This window comes from Anomaloglossus baeobatrachus, chromosome 4, assembly GCF_048569485.1.
Source record: "Anomaloglossus baeobatrachus isolate aAnoBae1 chromosome 4, aAnoBae1.hap1, whole genome shotgun sequence".
Lineage (NCBI taxonomy): Eukaryota > Metazoa > Chordata > Amphibia > Anura > Aromobatidae > Anomaloglossus > Anomaloglossus baeobatrachus.
The window spans coordinates 305,306,563-305,324,735 of NC_134356.1; the positions used below are offsets into that span (position 1 = coordinate 305,306,563).

An 18,173-nucleotide genomic window follows, 5' to 3' on the forward strand; every position below is an offset into this window, starting at 1 on the left:
AAAAGAATAAACAATTTGAGAGACCAAAGATACATGAGATGAATGAGGGGTTGAATAGTTTTGTTTAGGGGTGGAAATAATCTGCTTATTCCAATGAATCTATGCAGAGTTATTGTCTCTCAGGCAAGCCATAAAAACTGCATCAGAAAAAAATTGCATCAGAAAAAAATTTCTCTATAAACATGTTGTCACATGATTTGCTGTAAACAAATGCCCAATATACCTATGTATCTACTATATGTTAAGTGTTAACAGAGCAAAGTGCAATCTGCCATATGATTAACAGGAATAATATCACATCAGCATATTACCAGGCAGGCCACATAACATCATGAACACTGATGTGTATTAGAGCAATACTTCTCAAACAGGTATATTAAGGGTTAACAGAGCAAGATTTAATCTTGTTGCAGGAGTTAGGTATACATAGGTATATTGGGCATTTGTTTACAGCAAATCATGTGACAACATTTTTATAGAGAAATTTTTTTCTGATGCAATTTTTTTCTGATGCAGTTTTTATGGCTTGCCTGAGAGACAATAACTCTGCATAGATTCATTGGAATAAGCAGATTATTTCCACCCCTAAACAAAACTATTCAACCCCTCATTCATCTCATGTATCTTTGGTCTCTCAAATTGTTTATTCTTTTTTTAGCTGTATGCTAATGCACTAGCACTTTCCTATAGATCACAAGTTATATATTATAGTTGACCTTGATGCAGGCGGATTATGGGTTGAATACTTTTGCAAAAGACGAACTTCACAAAAACATATGTACAAAAAATTTGTTCAAAAAAATTGTGTGATGAACCTGTGAATTTATCATGTACAATATTAAAAAAAGAAAAAATTAACACTTGTTGAACCCAGGATATTTTTATATCGTTATCCATCTTTTTAATATTTTTCTTGTGTGTTTGTCTAAATAAAATAATAAAGAATTTAATGTTTCATGAGAATTTGGGTCATTTGAATTATTCGGAATTTCTGAATTTATATGCTGCTGTACAAAATAGAATATGCTGTGCAGGTGCTGTATATATACTGCTCAAGAAAATAATGGGAACACTTAAACAACACAATGATATTTTTATTTTAGTGTTCCATATATATATATATATATATATATATATATATATATATACACACAGACACACACACACAGACACACACACACACACACACACATATATACAGGGTGTTTTAGCTTCAGAGGGAGACTTGATGAAAATCTGTTTCACTGCAAAAATAGTATATGAGAGCTGTTCCCATAAACACTCTCATACATATACTGTCTGTTACATTTTCTGGGTTTTAAGCCGATTCCAATGTGTTTTCTATAAAGAATATATCCTCAAACATTACTGAATATATAAACAACATCCATGGACGACCACACTAATTCAATGGTAATTGGAAATAATAGTAGAATGGCTAACCAAAATTAATATACAATCAATGGTAGTTAAAGGGGAACGGTCATGTCCAAAACTATACTTGCAGATTCAGGGTTAACCTGCAGATAAATAATGTTAAAAATGCACCTGGCTGCCATACTAAAGCAGTGGCTATAGGGAGTAACTTAACTTTTAAATTAAATTAAACTGTAGACGCTCATCCCCTGTCATCGGGACAGTGCGGCTTTATTGGGCGTCACACGAGACGATTATCGTGCGATACGTCATCAGGGTCACGGTTTTCGTGACGCACATCCGGCATCATTGCGACGTCGTTTCGTGTGACACCTCCGAGCGACTCTGAACGTTCGCAAATCGGTAACAAATCATGTATCGTTGACACGTCGCTCATTTTTAAAAAGTAGTTTATTTTTCTTTGCGCCGGGACACCCCGGGAACGATAAACACAGCTTTCCTGTGTCCCGCGGCTCCCGCCGGCTATGCGGAAGGAAGGAGGTGGGCGGGATGTTTACGTCCCGCTCATCTCCGCCCCTCCGCTTCTATTGGCCGGCGGCTGTGTGACGTCGCTGTGACGCCGAACGTCCCACCCCCTTCAGGAAGTGGATGTTCACCACCCACAGCGATGTCGCTCAGCAGGTAAGTACGTGTGACGGCGGTTTAACGACTTTGTGCGCCACAGGCAACTAATTGCCCTTGACGCACAAATGACAGGGGCGGGTACGATCGCTCGTGCGATCGCACGATAGAGCGTATCGTGTGACGCCCGAATAACTCAATCTGCGACAGTTTGATTGACAGCCTGCTCTTCAGTGCAATGTACGCTGTGAATCATAGCACCAGGCAGTCATTACAGCCATGCTCACAGTATAGTAAGTGGTGACTGTCACAACCTCCTGCATCACCCTGACGACTGGAAACAAGTGGCTGTTGGGAGAATATAACTTTGTTTTCTCCCTGTAGCCTCTGCACGCAGCAAGTCAGTATCTTCAAGGTATGTGTTCAAGTTCTGTATTTAGAGCAAAAAAATCTGCTGCAAATACTGGATTGTTGGCAAGAAAAATGCTATATAAAATACCGCGTCTTGGTTCATTTTTTTATGTGTTTTCTTCCTTCATTTGAATGGGTGAAAAATGCTGAAAGAATGGAGAACACTGAAAAAACACAACATATGAACATATCCTTAATCTATTCACCTACAGATTAACCGTATATTTGTAGGTAAAAAGCAACTTTGGACATAACAGGTTACCTTCAACTTCAATGTACTGTAGATGGTATAGCAATAACTTATGAAGACAGGTGTTCCATGAAGAAAAAAAAAGTAATTGATAACACTTAATAAGTCAGATAACCTAAAGGTGGAGCTGACAAAAATACAATTTTATTCTAAACAATAGCACCAAATAATGGTGTAATTGCATTTATACATGACCCAGCATAAAGCGGGCTTTATACGCTACGATATATCTAACGAGATGTCAGCGGGGTCACGTCGTAAGTGACGCACACCCGGCCTCGTTAGTGATATCGTAGCGTGTGACAGCTATGAACGAGCAGAAATACTCACCTTCTCATTCATCGCTGACACGTCGCTCATTTTCTAAAAATCGCACGTCCTGTTGTTCATTGTTCCCGAGGCAGCACACATCACTCCGTGTGACACCCCGGGAACGATGAACTGCAGCTTACCTGCATCCCGCCGGCAATGCGGAAGGAAGGAGGTGGGCGGGATGTTTACGTCCCGCTGATGTCCGCCACTCCGCTTCTATTGGCTGGCCGCTGTGTGACGTCGCTGTGACGCCGAACCTCCCTCCCCCTTCAGGAACTGGATGTTTGCCGCCCACAGCGAGGTCGTTTGGAAGGTAAGTACGTGTGACGGAGGGTTACAACATTGTGCGACATGGGCAACAAATTGCCCATGCCGCACAAACGATGGGGGCGGGTGCGATCGCAAATGCGATCGCACGATAAATTGTAACGTGTAAAGCAGGCTTTACTCTTTATTGTTTCTGTTCACCATTGAAGGTGAAGGATCTGGTGCCATGGGGGGGGGAATAGTCCTGTAGTCCCATAAGAGGACAATATTATTAAAAATGGCAAGTGATAGGTGACAGTCCGTTACAGATTTTACGGGACCTTCAAGTTACCTTGTCCAAATGTCTCTTTTTATAATAAGAATCTACAAAAAGACTAGTTTTAGAGAACTATATGGCCCAGTCTTTGAGACTTCAGACAATTGTATTATTTTTAAATTCCATACATGAATTTAGTCATTGTAGTAAGAAGAAATCTCCCAGTTATTTATCACAGTAGTATCTAGCATAATACTTTGCAATAATTTATGCATTCAAAAGCTGCCTGCATCAAAACCACTCATTAGAAACCTTTTATAATGGTGCTTTTGGCTTTTTAGGTCATATGTTCCGATTTTAGAAAATGTCAAATTACTCATGTTGTTAATGGATCTGGGCTTATTAGACACAATAAAGTCAATATAAAATATGTCTAATTCTGAATACCAAACGTTTAAATAATAAATACATTATTGTCTACAGTATCAGCAGCCATATAAATGGATATAAAACTTGTAATGGGATTGGTAACAGATGTAAAGGAAATATACTGTACATAACCTATGCCCTCATTATGATACCTTAGAAGATGTACTGTAGTCTCAGCCAAAGCAGAAGGTTAATTAATGTCTGGCTTCTTATGCTGGTCACTAGGTAAGAAGATTTCTTTATCTGATCCCGGTCATCCTGCTGTGCCGGATTTGTCAGTGCCGGTTTTCAACTTTGACAACACAGTGTATAGTAAACACAAGTTATATACTGTTCAGTGTCTACCATTCTGCCTGTAACCTTCCACAGGAATTTTAGAGACAATCAGTTTAGGTGAACCTTCCTAACATAATCATGTACAGTATTTATGGGAACTACAGTATTGATGTAAATATGGGAGGATTTTGAAGTGTTCAGATCTTATGCCCCCCCATACACATTAGATCGCTGCCAGCCAAACGATGGTTTGGGCAATTGTCCAAGTGGTGGCTATCTCGGCCATCTCTCCCATAGACAGGAACACTTGCTTGGCCAAGCACTTTTGTGTTATTTGTGAGAGAGTAGTCACCAGACATGTCTGGTGGTGTCTTATCTCTGTGAGGACAAAAGGATAAGGAGTCTCAAATCAGACGTGCCATATTTTTAACTTCCTGACAGTCAGTTGTCCGAAGCTTTACACAGTCGGGCAAACCATCATTGCCGGTGGGCTGGGCCATTAGTAGTCAATGTGTATGGGACTCAAACAGAAAGAACAAAATGAGAACACAATTATCTAGAATATACAAAATCTTTATTAGATAAAAAACAATTAGGTCCAGGAGATGAACACAACAGTGCAAAAGGAGTCACCCACAGCAGATTATGGGAGTCACCGAGTTGTGATCGAGCCATGGGGTATTGGTGTGAAACTTATTAAGGACATTGCTATGATCTAAAAAATGCTGAGTTAGGTTGGAGTTATGTTACACTCTGTACATATAAGAGAACCTGCATTGGACAGACAAAACTAAATAGCAATTCAACTACATCCACTATTTCCAGCTGCTCCCTTTCTTTAGTTTCTACATTTCTAACATATGATTTATGGGACTGTCCATCCAATATTGAGCAAATATCTATACTTCCCAAATTTTGAAGACGAGAAAGTGAGGTAAATATTGTGATGCACTACGTGCGCTGTAGCAGATATTGACCACGCCCTTGCCACACCCCAATCCACACCCATTTACCATTTCTTTCTGCCCTTACAGAAGGAGATGTCCGAGGGGCGGTGGCAGTGAGGGACATTCAGCAGACTTTTGAGACTGCAGGGTGTAGACCCAAATATGGGGCTTATTAACTGTATCTGGGACAGTTGGTGTAATGCTTGATTGGAGCCACAGACTCAGACTGGCTGTAAGGGGAGTCTAGAGAAAAGCCGCTCACAAAGCAAGACCCCAAGAACTCTGCAACCCTTTAACTCCTATACAGGGATTTGGAATTACACAGAGCCCCAGAGGTCACTACCTGTGGTAGGCTGTAGTCTGTGTTCGTCAGGCAGGGTCAAAAACCAGGAGATGCAAAACAGGAACCGAATCGGCAGGCAAGGGCGTAGTGAGGAGACAAAGCAAAGGTAAAATCCGGAACTGGCAGCAAGGTACAAAAACAACAGGCAGGAGGGTAGTCAAAAAACAAGCAAAGGTCAGCGCACAGGAATCAACATACAAACAGCACATGAGCCAGGAGTTCAGAACTATCTCTGGCAGTGGTCATGTGACAGGAGGGGGAATAAGAAGGGTATGGTGTCTTCCCACTGGCTGCAGGTGAATGTTGGCAACTTCAGCTAGAAGACACACACGCCACCTTCAGTCAGCCAGTGGTACTGCAGGTTCCAGGGAAACCCAGCCTAGTGGATGAGCGGAGCCTGTGCTCCGTGGAGCCACGGGCACCGACTCCTCTCCCATCACCAGCACTATCCATGGTGGGAACATGGCGTCGTCTGGCGACCGGAGCAGAAGTCGCAGGAGCGGGCTCCAGTGGGGACGTGACAGTTGGGACTAGAAATGACAAGATTTAGGTCCAGCAACAAGGTCTGTGGCACCTGGTGGATAGATAGGACGCCATGAATCTCTTAATTTCTGACATCCCGAGTGTGGCTTTTGATTATCCAGGGCTGAAGCAATGTCATTTGTGCATCATGCTCATCTTTAGTTGGAACCTTAGGATTTATTTTTTGTTAATTTATTCATAGCCGTAGCAGCCAGAGTTTTCTCATTCTTACGTCAGCTTCACTATATGACAGCTGAATTTTTGTGTCTGTAAGGCCATGTTCACACACAGCATAAATACTGTGTTGTATTCTGCAGGTGTCTGAACGAATAACGTAACAACAATCTTTTCTGATTGTTGCATTTTTGCTGATTATTTTTATGCCTTTTCCCTCTTATTTGATGCATTTTTGGCTCAGACTTCAAACCGTGTTTTTAACTCGTTCACGACCGATGAGATATTGGTACGTCATCGGTCGAGTGAGCTGGTAGTGATCCCTGCACATGTCTGCTGATCCACCCGCACTTGCTTACCACTTGGATTTCGCTCTCAAAACAGCCTTGTGACGTGATCACGGGGAGCCGACAGTTGTCATAGTAATGCGGGGTAAGCTGATGACCATTTACGCGACCATGACGTGCTTCCTATAAGAGCCGACTGCAAGAACAGTGCATTTTTGCTGATCAGAGTCGCGCAGTTCTCATCAACACAAATGCACAAGCAATCAGACAGTAGATCCATAAAGTCCCCTAGGGGAACTAGTAAAATAAATAAGAAATGTTTTAAAAAAAAATTAAAAATATGAAAAAATAAAAAAACCTAAAAATTCAAATCACTCCCCATTCAACCCATTGAAAATAAGTTAAAAAAAAAATAAAAATATACATATATTTGGTATTGCTGCATTCACAAATGCCTGATCTATCAAATCATAAAATCAATTAATCTCATCGATACATGGCATGGCGAGAAAAAAATTCGAAACACCAAAATTTCATTTTTTGGTCCCACTAAATTTTTTTCAAATGCAATAACAAGCGATCAAAACATAGCATCTGCACAAAAATGATATAATTAAAAAAGCCAGCTCAAGGTGCAAAAATTAGCCATCACTGAGCCCCAGATCCTGAAAAATGAGAATGCTACTGGTCTCAGAAAATGGCGACACAAGCACTTCTCTTTTTTTGGACAAACTTCCAAAAATTGTTTAACCCCTTAAAGAAAACTAAAAGCATACATGTTTGATGTCTACGAACTCATACCATTGTGAGGCATGATAAGGACACATCAGTTTTATCATATAGTGAACACAGTGAATAAAATACCCCCAAAACAATCGTGCAGTTGCACTTTTTTTGCAATTTCACTGCACTTGGAATTTTTTTTCCCGTTTTCTAGTACACTATATCGTAAAACTAATGGTTTCATTCAAAAGTACAACTCGTCGTCACGCATAAACTAAGCTCTCATATGGCATATGTCCATGGAAAGTGGTTGTGATTTCACGAGACCTGTGCCCTCGGTGAACCTAAAACACTTTTTTTACCTTGTGGTTTTGGTGCATTTTGTCTCTCAATGCTTCTATGTGTAGCTTGAAAAAACCACATGTAAAAAAAAATGTTGTTGCTTTTTTAAGCAAAGAATCAAAGCTTTTTTATGCTGTTAAAAAAGCGTTAAAACTGCTGCTTCACATCTGCATCAAAAAGTATCAAATAAGCATGAACACGCATAAAGAAACGCAGCAAAAGCGCAATAATTAAAGAAGATAGCTAATGCATCATGTGGTGCGGACACCTACAAAAAAAAAATACGCAGCATTTACACTGTTTGAACACAGCCTCAGCGTTATATTTTTATTGCATGTTTATGAGTCTAAGGCCCGTTTCACACGTCAGTGAAAAACAGTGACGTTTTTCACTGGCGTGTAAAACACGCACATGTCCCTGCGTGTGCCGTGATTCACGGCACACATGGGTTGTCTAAGTGCAATCCGGGCTCCATTCTCCGTGGCCCGTGATTGCACTTAGAAAACAACACACCTGTGCCCTCTCCCGCTGTCCATGGTGCTGATTGCTCCCGCGGTGCAGCATCCGGCCGGCGCTGACCCCCGCAGCAGCTGCTTCCGGGTCGGCTGTGTCGCGCATAATGAATATGCGCGACAATAATGAGCCGGCTTAGAAGCAGCAGGGAGAACAGGCTGCAGAGGACATCGCTTGACGCCGGGTGAGTAAAAATGATTTTTATTTTAAAAGCACGTTTTTTTCTGGCACGGGTTTCACGGACCACACCACTGCGTGGTCCGTGGAACATCAGTGATGCCAGAAAAAAAAATGGACATGTCTCCGTGCTGCAATCACGCACACGCGGGTACGCCGCACGGAGACACGTGCAGTGAAAAATCACTGACGTGTGAGCAGACCCATTCCTTATAATGGGTCTGCGTATGTCAGTGATTCTGGTACGTTTAAAAAAAAAGCACAAACGTACCAGAATCACTGACGTGTGAAAGGGGCCTAAAAGAGAAAAAAAAAAAATCGATCAATCCAGCCATTTTTTATGCCATTTACCAATCAATCTAAATAATCCAATCACTGTGTTGTGCGGGTCGTTATGATTACAGTGACACCAAACATGGCTGTTATTTCATTACACAGGTCTACAAAAAATATTTTTTGTAATCATCGCAGGTGACTTTGTACTTTTCGGAATCATCTTTTTGTCCTGATTTCGAAAAAATATATAATTTTTCTGTATCGTGTATAGATTACATAGAGCAGCATCATTATTATAAGGTATAGGAAATATACTGTCGATATTAAGAAAACAGTAATCTACATATCAGAAAAAAATGCTTCAGCTTACAAAACAATTTTTATTGAACCAATATAATTTTACATGCAAAATAGAAACAAAAATATGAGCAGAAATTAAATTATTATTATTATTGACATTAAACGGTCATTGATACGATTTTTCAGGGTTGTCCCTATGTAACAGTCAACAGTAATCTGCCATCCTTGAGTTATTCCATAAACCCTGGTAGCGGTGTTCCATTACTTTAACGTCCTGGTGAAGCTGCTCATCTTGTTCATCACTTAAATCCCCAAGAGGGAAGAAATCTAAATGTGAATGCAAAAAGTGCATTTTCACAGACATGCGACATCCAAGACAGTGGTATTCATTTAGCAGTTCCTCAACACCTTCAATATATTCTGGAGATTAAGGCTGTGTGCGCACTTTGCGTTGAGTTACTTGCAGTTGTAAATGCATCCTCTGGCAGAAATTGTCTTTCACAAATTTGGTTTGGACCACAAACACTAAAAATATGCATGTGTTTTTACCGCGTTTTACATGCTTTTTCATTGCTTAAAGTCAGATGCATTTTCATTACAAATACACAACTAAATAAAGTTTTAACATTCAAATACTAAGAAAAAAGTGTAAAAAAATGATTAAAAACATTATGATTAAAATCATACACAAAATAGCTAAATTAAATAAAATGAAAACTTTAATCTAATATTTATGGCTAAAATAACGTTAAAATATTGTTTAGCATTCATTTAATTGTCAGACTATATGTGTGTAAAGGGACACATCATTACTTCAATTTAATGACAAAAACGCATGCGTTTATTCGGTCAAAAAAGCATGCATTCTGCACCAAAAAAGCATGTAAAACGCTAGGATTTTGCTTGTGTGTGCGTTTTGAAAGATCTCATTGACTCCAATGTTAGCAAAACGCTGCCAAAATAGCAAAAACAATTGACATGTTATTTCTCTAAACGCAGAGATTTTGTCAAATTTTCTGCACCTAAAATGCTGCGTTTTAACAAGCATTGTGCACACAAGAAAGCCCAATTTCCCATAGACTTTGCTTGGAAATCAAAACGCATGCATTTTTGCATTAAAACACTGCAGTTCAAAACGTTGCGGAAACGCATAAAAAAAACGCAAAGTGCGCACACAGCCTTATTATTTTTTCCAAAGACATTTTCACAAATCCACTTGAAGCTTTTCCAAGATCTCAATTCCTTATCATTTAGAGTTCCTTCAAACACATCATCTCTCAAAAGCTTTCTGATCTGAGGACCAACAAATACCCCTTCCTTCAGTTTTGCTGGTGAAATGCTGGAGAATTTCTGTAAAATGTACTGGAACCCTTGTGACCCTTGTCTTTGTCAATGTTTTTCACAAAGTTTTCAATCAATCCCAAATTTATATGTAGTGGAAGAAGAAAGATTTTCGTTGGAGCAGCTAAAGGATTATGCTGAACATTGTCTCTACCTGGAGCATAGATGTTTCTCTGTCCCAATCACTATGAACATAATACTCTACTGTATTTCTACTGTCCCATAAACACAAGAATCAACAATATTTTGTTGATTCAGCAGACTAATCTCTTTCAAATCTCCACAGATATTCCATTGATGATGCTTATATTGTATAGCATCCAAAACAACTGACAGATTTTCATAACTTTCGTTTAGATGACTTGAGTGAGCAATAGGGATTGATGGTTTCATATTTCCATTGTGAAGCAACACTGCTTTCAAACTTCTCTGGGATGAGTCAGTAAACAATCGCCAATCTACAACAAAATACTCTTGATTCAGTTCTTCAAAAAGGTCATTCACATTGTTACATTACATCGACTGTGAAAAATTGTGTTAAAGTGTTACTTCTGTTTCGGTAATAACACACTTTGACATCATCATGAAGAAGATTCTTCTGTCTCATCCTAGATGCAAGAAGTTCAGCTTTATCTTTTAACAATGAAAGATTTCTGAGGAGATCATTTAATTCATGTTGAGTAAAGCGTTCTGGCTGCTCGACTGCTCCATTAGGTATATACTCATCTTGACTTGAGGTCTCCATGTCATCGCCAGTAGCTTCAGCTCCATAGTCTTCATATTGTACTTCATTTTCATCCAATCCAGACAACGGTGGTACAGGAACTGAGAAGGTACCATCATGTGGAACTAGCCTAATCACAGATTCAAGTTCAGGGTAATTAATCTTATGTTTGTTCTTTGTAGAAAAGCCCTTCAGTTTGACAAAACAAAAGTAGCAGTCATCACTATTATTTTTTGGTTCTCTCCAAATCATGGGAACAGCAAATGGCTTAGCCACTTTCCTCATATTTAACCAGTTACGAAAACGAAGACCATTTGAACAACTTGAGCATATCACATGAGGGGCCCAGCTTTTGTCTTGATCACTAAGTGGACACTTAAAGTACATCTTGTACGTCTTTTTAATATCGTGAGTGATTGAACGTGCTTGGCTTTGTGCTGTAAAAGAACCACACACATAGCAGAACCTGTTCAGATTATTGATACACTGTCGGGGCATTTTTCTCCTTTAAATCAGATCAACAGTAGAGTAAGTTCAGTTCAATGGTGGTGACAAACTAAAAAACGCAATGAGCTGACGGACTATATGTAGATATTTCACCAGAGATGACAGATGCTTTCCCTTCTATCTCCCTGTGGCAGAGCTCAGATCCCTGTAGAGCCATGTATTCTGTCAGAGTCTCACATACCAGTCCTCTCTGCCATTACCATCCTTTTCTGACTGACTCAAATCTTACCGCCTCATAACAGTTACCTCCTCCCCATAACATGTGACTTTCCGAGAAGCAGTCATTGGTTGAATGTGTGCCACCCCCATGCCAGCAGCCGGCGCTGCTCGGATCCGGGCCTTCAGGGGTGGTGGCTTGAGGGTCTCCGGACCCGGGAGTCTCGCGGACACGCTGAATAAATGGGGGGTTGTATATGTACGGACTGGGCCGTATTAAGCTCGTGACGCCACCCACGGTGTGTGGTGAGGTGGGACACCACCGCTGCTGTTATGGGGCACCCGGGGGTGATGTTGTGCAGCAAGTTGTTAACCCCTCCGTGGGCAGGCATGGTGGCCCCGGGACAAGGTTGGTGTGTGCAATGGATGGCGACCGCAAGGGGTGCTGGTGTACTCACTATTAGTAAAACACACAAGTCTCTGGTAAACCAAGGTGATGGTGGCTGGTGCCGCGGCCGGTTGCGTTCTGGTCCCCCACCCGGCTGGTGGTCTCTATCCTTTTCCTGCATTGCTGTGTGTAAGGTGGACTTTCCTAGTGTAAAACTCAGGAGTCCGCTCCCGGCTGGATGTGGCTTAAGGAGCCGTGCCCGCAGACACTGGCCCATGGGATCTATGGGCCCTGGCGGTGACCTCTTATCCCTAATCGGTGGGCTGTTGTCTTCTATGAGGGACTTTGGCTGGGACAGGACCTCTAGTCCTGGCCTCAATCGGTTAATTAACCAGTTCCAGTAGGATCTGGTCCTGGCTTTAGGGTCCGAGTACCCCCCTTTGTGCTCCGGTTTATGGGTCGGTTCCCCGTGTCGGTACCGGCGGGCTACAACCCTGTCCCGGTCTCCCTCGGTTCCAACGAGCCGTCTTCCTGTCTCCTGCTGATGGAGACCACCGTCTGCCTCCTAGCCAGTGGCACCAGGGCTCCTACCCTGGTACCATTCAACTTGAACTTCAATGCTGGAGCTACACTTAGCTTAAGCCCATACTCCTCTCCAAACTGAACTTCAGACACTTTCTGACTGTTTTCCCGCCCCGGGCTGTCTGGACCCCTGGGTGGGCGTGTTCCAACCGCCTGGTCACGCCCACTGGTGTGTCTATCTTTCCCTAAGGGGGGGTGACTAGGATTTCTAGGTTGGCTGAGTGTTTCCTAATGAGGGAACGGTGTTGTGCGGGGGCCCAACTGTGACTACCTGGTTTTGCCAGGGTGTCACAACTGCACTGTCAATACTCTTTCCCATAAAACTCACTAAAACCTTTACTGATGTTGTCCCTGTAAGAAAATTCACAATTAACAAAGGGGTACTTTGCACGCTGCGACATCGCTACTGCGATATCGTTGGGGTCAAATCGAAAGTGATGCACATCCGGCGCCGGTAACGACGTCGTAACGTGTAAAGCCTAGATGCACCGATAAACGATTGCAAGAGCATCGAAAATCGGTTATCTGTGTAGTGTCGGTCATTTTCATAATGTTGCACTAATAGGAGATACGATGTTGTTCCTCGTTCCTGCGGCAGCACACGGCTGTGTGTGAAGCCGCAGGAGCGAGGAACATCTCCTTACCTGCCTCCACCGGCAATGCGTAGGGAAGGAGGTGGGCGGGATGATTATGTCCCGCTCATCTCCGCCCCTCCGCTTCTATTGGCCGCCTGCCGTGTGACGTCACTGTGACGCCGCACGACCCGCCCCCTTAGGAAGGAGGTGGGTCGCCGGCCAGAGCGACGTCGCAGGGCAGCTAAGTGCGTGTGAAGCTGCCATAGCGATAATGTTCGCAACGGCAGCTATCACAAGATATCGCATGTGCGACGGAGGCGGGTAATATCGCACTCGGCATCGCTAGCCGATGCTAGCGATGTCGCAGCGTGCAAAGTACCCCTTAGACAAGCAAATAAATGGAAATACCATAGGAAAAACCACATACATTGAAAATGCAGAAAAAAAATGCACCCTTTGGCAGACTGGACAACTGTAAACACTGCGTTTGACGAAAAAAAATCATCCAAGACGCATGCATTTTGGATGCATTTTGGATTCGTTTTGGATGCATTTGTGACAGTGCGGTATCCACTCGGCTCTGCTACATCCCCATAGAGCATGGCTGGCTGCGAGACAGAGCCGCGCGATCAGAATGAAATCCTCCACCCGAGACCGCAAATCACCTGAGTGAGGGCACCGCTGATCGCACAGCTCACTTCAGTAACTCGGGCAACTTGCTGTCACAGTTGGAGGATCCAGCGGTGGCCGCAAGTAACCTGAGTGACGTCATTGCTGATAGCGTGACTCACTTCAGTTGCTGCGTGGAGCTGACAGAGAGTTGTCGTGGTCTGTGGCCGCTCGCTGTCAGCTTCTGATGTAGCAGAGCTGAAAGCATCGTGGGACCTCGTGTGGATTACATCAGACCTGGAGGGCTGTTTGGGGATTAATAAAGTGGTGAAAGAGGTTGTATTTTTGTCTTTTATTCCAAATAAAGGATTTTTTCGGTGTATGTATTTATTTTCTTTAACTTACAGATTAATCATGGGGGGTGTCTCATAGACACCTGCCATGATTAACCTAAAACTTAGTGGCAGCTATAGGCTGCCATTAACTCCTTATTACCATGATTGCCCTGAACCAGGGCAATTCGGGATGAGCCGGGTAAAGTCCCAGGACTGTCACATCTAATGGATGCGGCAATTCCGGGCGACTGCTGGCTGATATTTTTAGGCTGGGGGGCTCCCTATAACGTGCGGCTCCCCATCCTGAGAATACCAGCCTTAAGCCAGGTGGCTCTACCGTGGCCGGTATCAAAATTGGGGTGGGACCGCACGTTGTTTTTTTTTTAAAATTATTTATTTATTTTACTGCACGATATAGACCCGCCCACCGGCAGCTCTGATTGGTTCCTGTGAGACAGCTGTCACTCAGCGTGGGGGCTCGTCTGAATGCAACCAATCATAGGCGCCGGTGAGCGAGAGAAGCAGTGAATACGAGATGGAATAATGAGAGGACGACATTTTCAAAAGCTGGACAAGCCGCCGGAGTTTTGTGACAGCTGTGCAGCGCTGCGCCGGTGATCGGTGAGTATGAAAGAGAGAGGGAGAGAGGGAGAGACTGACCGACAGACAGAGAGAGAGAGAGAGACCGACATCGCCATAGACACCGACAGAGAAAAAGAGACTGACAGAAAGAGAGACCGAAAGACCAGCGTTTTGTTTGTCAACAAAGCATGCAGAATGCAACAAAAATGCAGTGCAAGCGCACAGCTAAACATTTTGGTTGCGTTTTGACACACCTCATTGATTTTAATGGGTGGAAAATGCAACCAAAATGCACAAAAGAAGTGACGTGCTGCTTTTTTAAACGCATCGCTTTTGTCAAATATTTGGCATCCAAAACACTGCGTTTCAAAAAGCAACATGGAATTGGCAGACTCCTCATAGACTTTGCTGGGGAAGCACAACGCATGCATTTTGACAATGACACGCTGCAGTTTCAAACGCAGCCAAAACGCAGGAAAAATGCAACGAGCGCACATAGCCTTAAAACAGACATATTACCTTTGCTGATGATTTTTATTTTGTTGACCACTGTTATTTGTGATGTTTATTACTTTTTTTTTTAAAAGCGCTGTAAAAAACAATTTTTGGAATTGCTTTTTACTATTTTTTTTAGCAGTTTTCTAGGAATAAAAAAAATCTCTTATATTCCCCCTAGAATAGATGAAAGTAATATAGACTGCTATATACAAATGTATCTCTATGTAAGGGGGTGGACCTATAGTCCTGTTCCCCCCTGAAAACACAAATCACATCATTGTTGGGTATTATGTATTGCATAACGTATAGGAAATGTAGGATGTAATAGTGTAAGGCATGGGTAATGTGTAAGATGTAGCAGTGTTGATTATGTAATGTGAAATTTCCTGTATAATGAAAAGCTTAGCAGTGTTATGTAAAATGTGATAAAGCATTAGAATGTGTGATTGTGTATAGAAATGTAGGTAAAAGATTAAAGTCCCTGTCACACACAGAGATAAATCTGCGGCAGATCTGTGGTTGCAGTGAAATTGTGGACAATCAGTGCCAGGTTTGTGGCTGTGTACAAATGGAACAATATGTCCATGATTTCACTGCAACCACAGATCTGCCAAAGATTTATCTCTGTGTGTCACGGGGCTATAAGTCTGCTATGCCCAGCTACACACTGTAGGGCCAGATAGAATTAATGTTGGGACTAGCCTGTAGGGTCGGTCAGGATGATGATGGCCATGGCCAGGAGTTGTAGTCCTGCACCTGCCCGACACACTACACGAACAGGGTCTGGATTGTGCGGTGGAGTCGGTGTGGTGTATTTACCTGAGTGCTGCTGGCCCAGTACACAGGCTGTGAGTCTTTGTTCAGAGGAATCACAAATACACTCAGAGCTGCTGTAAAACACTAACTTTACTGTAAACAGAGTTCACACACCAGAAATTTTTCTCCAGAGGAGAGGCACAAATTCTTTACAAGCATGGTTACACAGTGCAACACAGCTCTTCCCATAACGGCTATAAACAGGGTCCCATCGGCTACTAGGAGCATACAGATTCTCCACTCCTGGTCTAGGCACAAGGTTTCTCCTGTGAGGATAGGCTACACTGGGTTTGCATCCGAAGACCCCAACACTGGCAGTAATGGTGGCTGTCCGAAGACTAAGGCCCTTATCTTCTACCGCACTACTTCAGTCTGCATGCTGACCACGGAGGCGCTGTCTGATAAAACACCCAGGAACCACTGTATTACAAACTCACCAACTTCTATCTTCCTCCTGCCCAATGTTCTGCCTGTTTCTTGTACACCACACCGCTTTTTCTGCTCTACTACATGCTTTACTCCATCCCTAACAGTTACTAACTAAACCCAGGAAATCCTACCACTCATATCCGCCTAAACTGTGGGCTGGGCTTCCATCATTAACACTTGCAGTCCTGCTACTGTACCTTCTATCTGAACTCCCTCCTAGCATTTAGAGAGTCCAGTGCCATCTAGTGGTAGCTGGCAGGACTGTGACATAACCCACAGGAACACTTACATATAATACACTGAAATACATAAAGGGCATTGTACAGTCAGCAGATAAAATACACTTTCACAATACAACCACCGATATCTTCAAGGGGAGTACTATCTGTATTGTACCCTCCTATAAGCCCACAGGGGAGGGGTTAGTATGCAGGGAAAGAAACAGGTTTCCTTCTAGAACTTCATATGGGAATTAGTTTGCAGCTGGAGCAGACGTGATTCTAAGTGTTCAGCAAGGCCGCATGACATGGGTGTCCCTACAGCTAAAGGAGACTGGAGCTAGGATAGAATGAAAAAAAAAAGATGAAAAGGTACATGAAGTATCCAACGTAATCGGGTCAGTGTGGTGACCAGGAGAACTAGCGACTGGGATAGTCAGTTAAGCCTACAACTACAGAAGGTAAAGGGCCGGGTCACACAATATGTGAGATGAAAAAAGAGACCTGGGCAGATGTTCCAAAAGCGTCAGTGGCGTGAAGCTAAGGTTCAGCCATAGTGGCAATCCATCACCTTCGCAAGGACGCCTGGAAGTGGAGTCACAGAGAGGGACAGAATGACTCTCATGGATGGTACTGTGATGTTGAGCTGGGTGGTGGTTAAACAACCAGGACTAAAGAGGACAGGAACAGCTAGGTTGGAAGGAGTAGAGGGACTATTGGTAGGTGATTCTTTGTATTGAGCAAGAAATGTGTCCCTGTGTACTGTGTTTGTCACGTTACAATTAAGTAAAAGACCATGTTTTAAGAACTGACAGTCTCGTTCTGTGCTTAAGTTAATATCTGGTCCTGGCAGCCAAAACCATAGGCAGAGCGAGGCCTGCATGGGCGAATTGCCCTCACGACACAAGTCTACACACCCATGATTACTGTGGTGTGCTGGGCCATGAGAGAACAGCACCTCACCCGTTACGACCGCCCTGTGTCACGCTGCACCAGTATAATATGCTTGTGAGTTCAAGGCCTGCAATGCAGTTTCAAGACTACTAAATTCTCTCATACATCAGTGCAACCTGTAGCTCATAGCTTTAGTTGCTGCCTGCTATGATGTAGGCTGTGGGTTTGATTCCTGGGAAGAGCAGGTCTCAAGATGTAATTGTTTTTAATTGTATTTTAGTATATGGTATTATATGAAGAATATACAGTATATGGTAGTATATAGCAATCCATTTATATGTGTACTGTATATACCTACAAAATAAGTGTGGCTAACTTCACTTCAAGTCTGCATACCCCCTGCTGTAACACAGTTCTTCAAAACAATAGGGTTAAGTATAATAATAAAAAAGCACTCAATGTCTTTCACTTTCTCCACAGTAAATTTATTGCGGATCGTGAAAGCAGAAGAAGTCTCACTAACAGTCACCTGGAAAAGAAGAAATCCTGCGATGATTATGTAAGTGGCTTTGTTCTGTTCTAATGGATATCCTATTCTTGATGTAATATTCTGAATATTGCTATCCACTTATGAAATTATTTTTACATGTAAAAGGAGGATAATAAATGCTGATAACTGTTACTACACAAAGGATGTGCAGATATAGACCATGAAA

At 42.6% G+C, this 18,173-nt stretch overlaps 1 protein-coding gene across 1 annotated transcript in view; it reads left to right on the forward strand.

Moving 5' to 3' along the window:
- Nucleotides 1-18,173, forward strand: part of SLC38A1 (solute carrier family 38 member 1) — a 135,162-nt gene that overhangs the window by 15,396 nt on the left and 101,593 nt on the right. Inside the window, exon 3 of the mRNA XM_075344960.1 lies at nucleotides 17,938-18,016. Within this exon, the coding sequence (XP_075201075.1) occupies nucleotides 17,938-18,016 (79 nt within the window). The remainder of the gene's footprint in view (nucleotides 1-17,937; nucleotides 18,017-18,173) is intronic.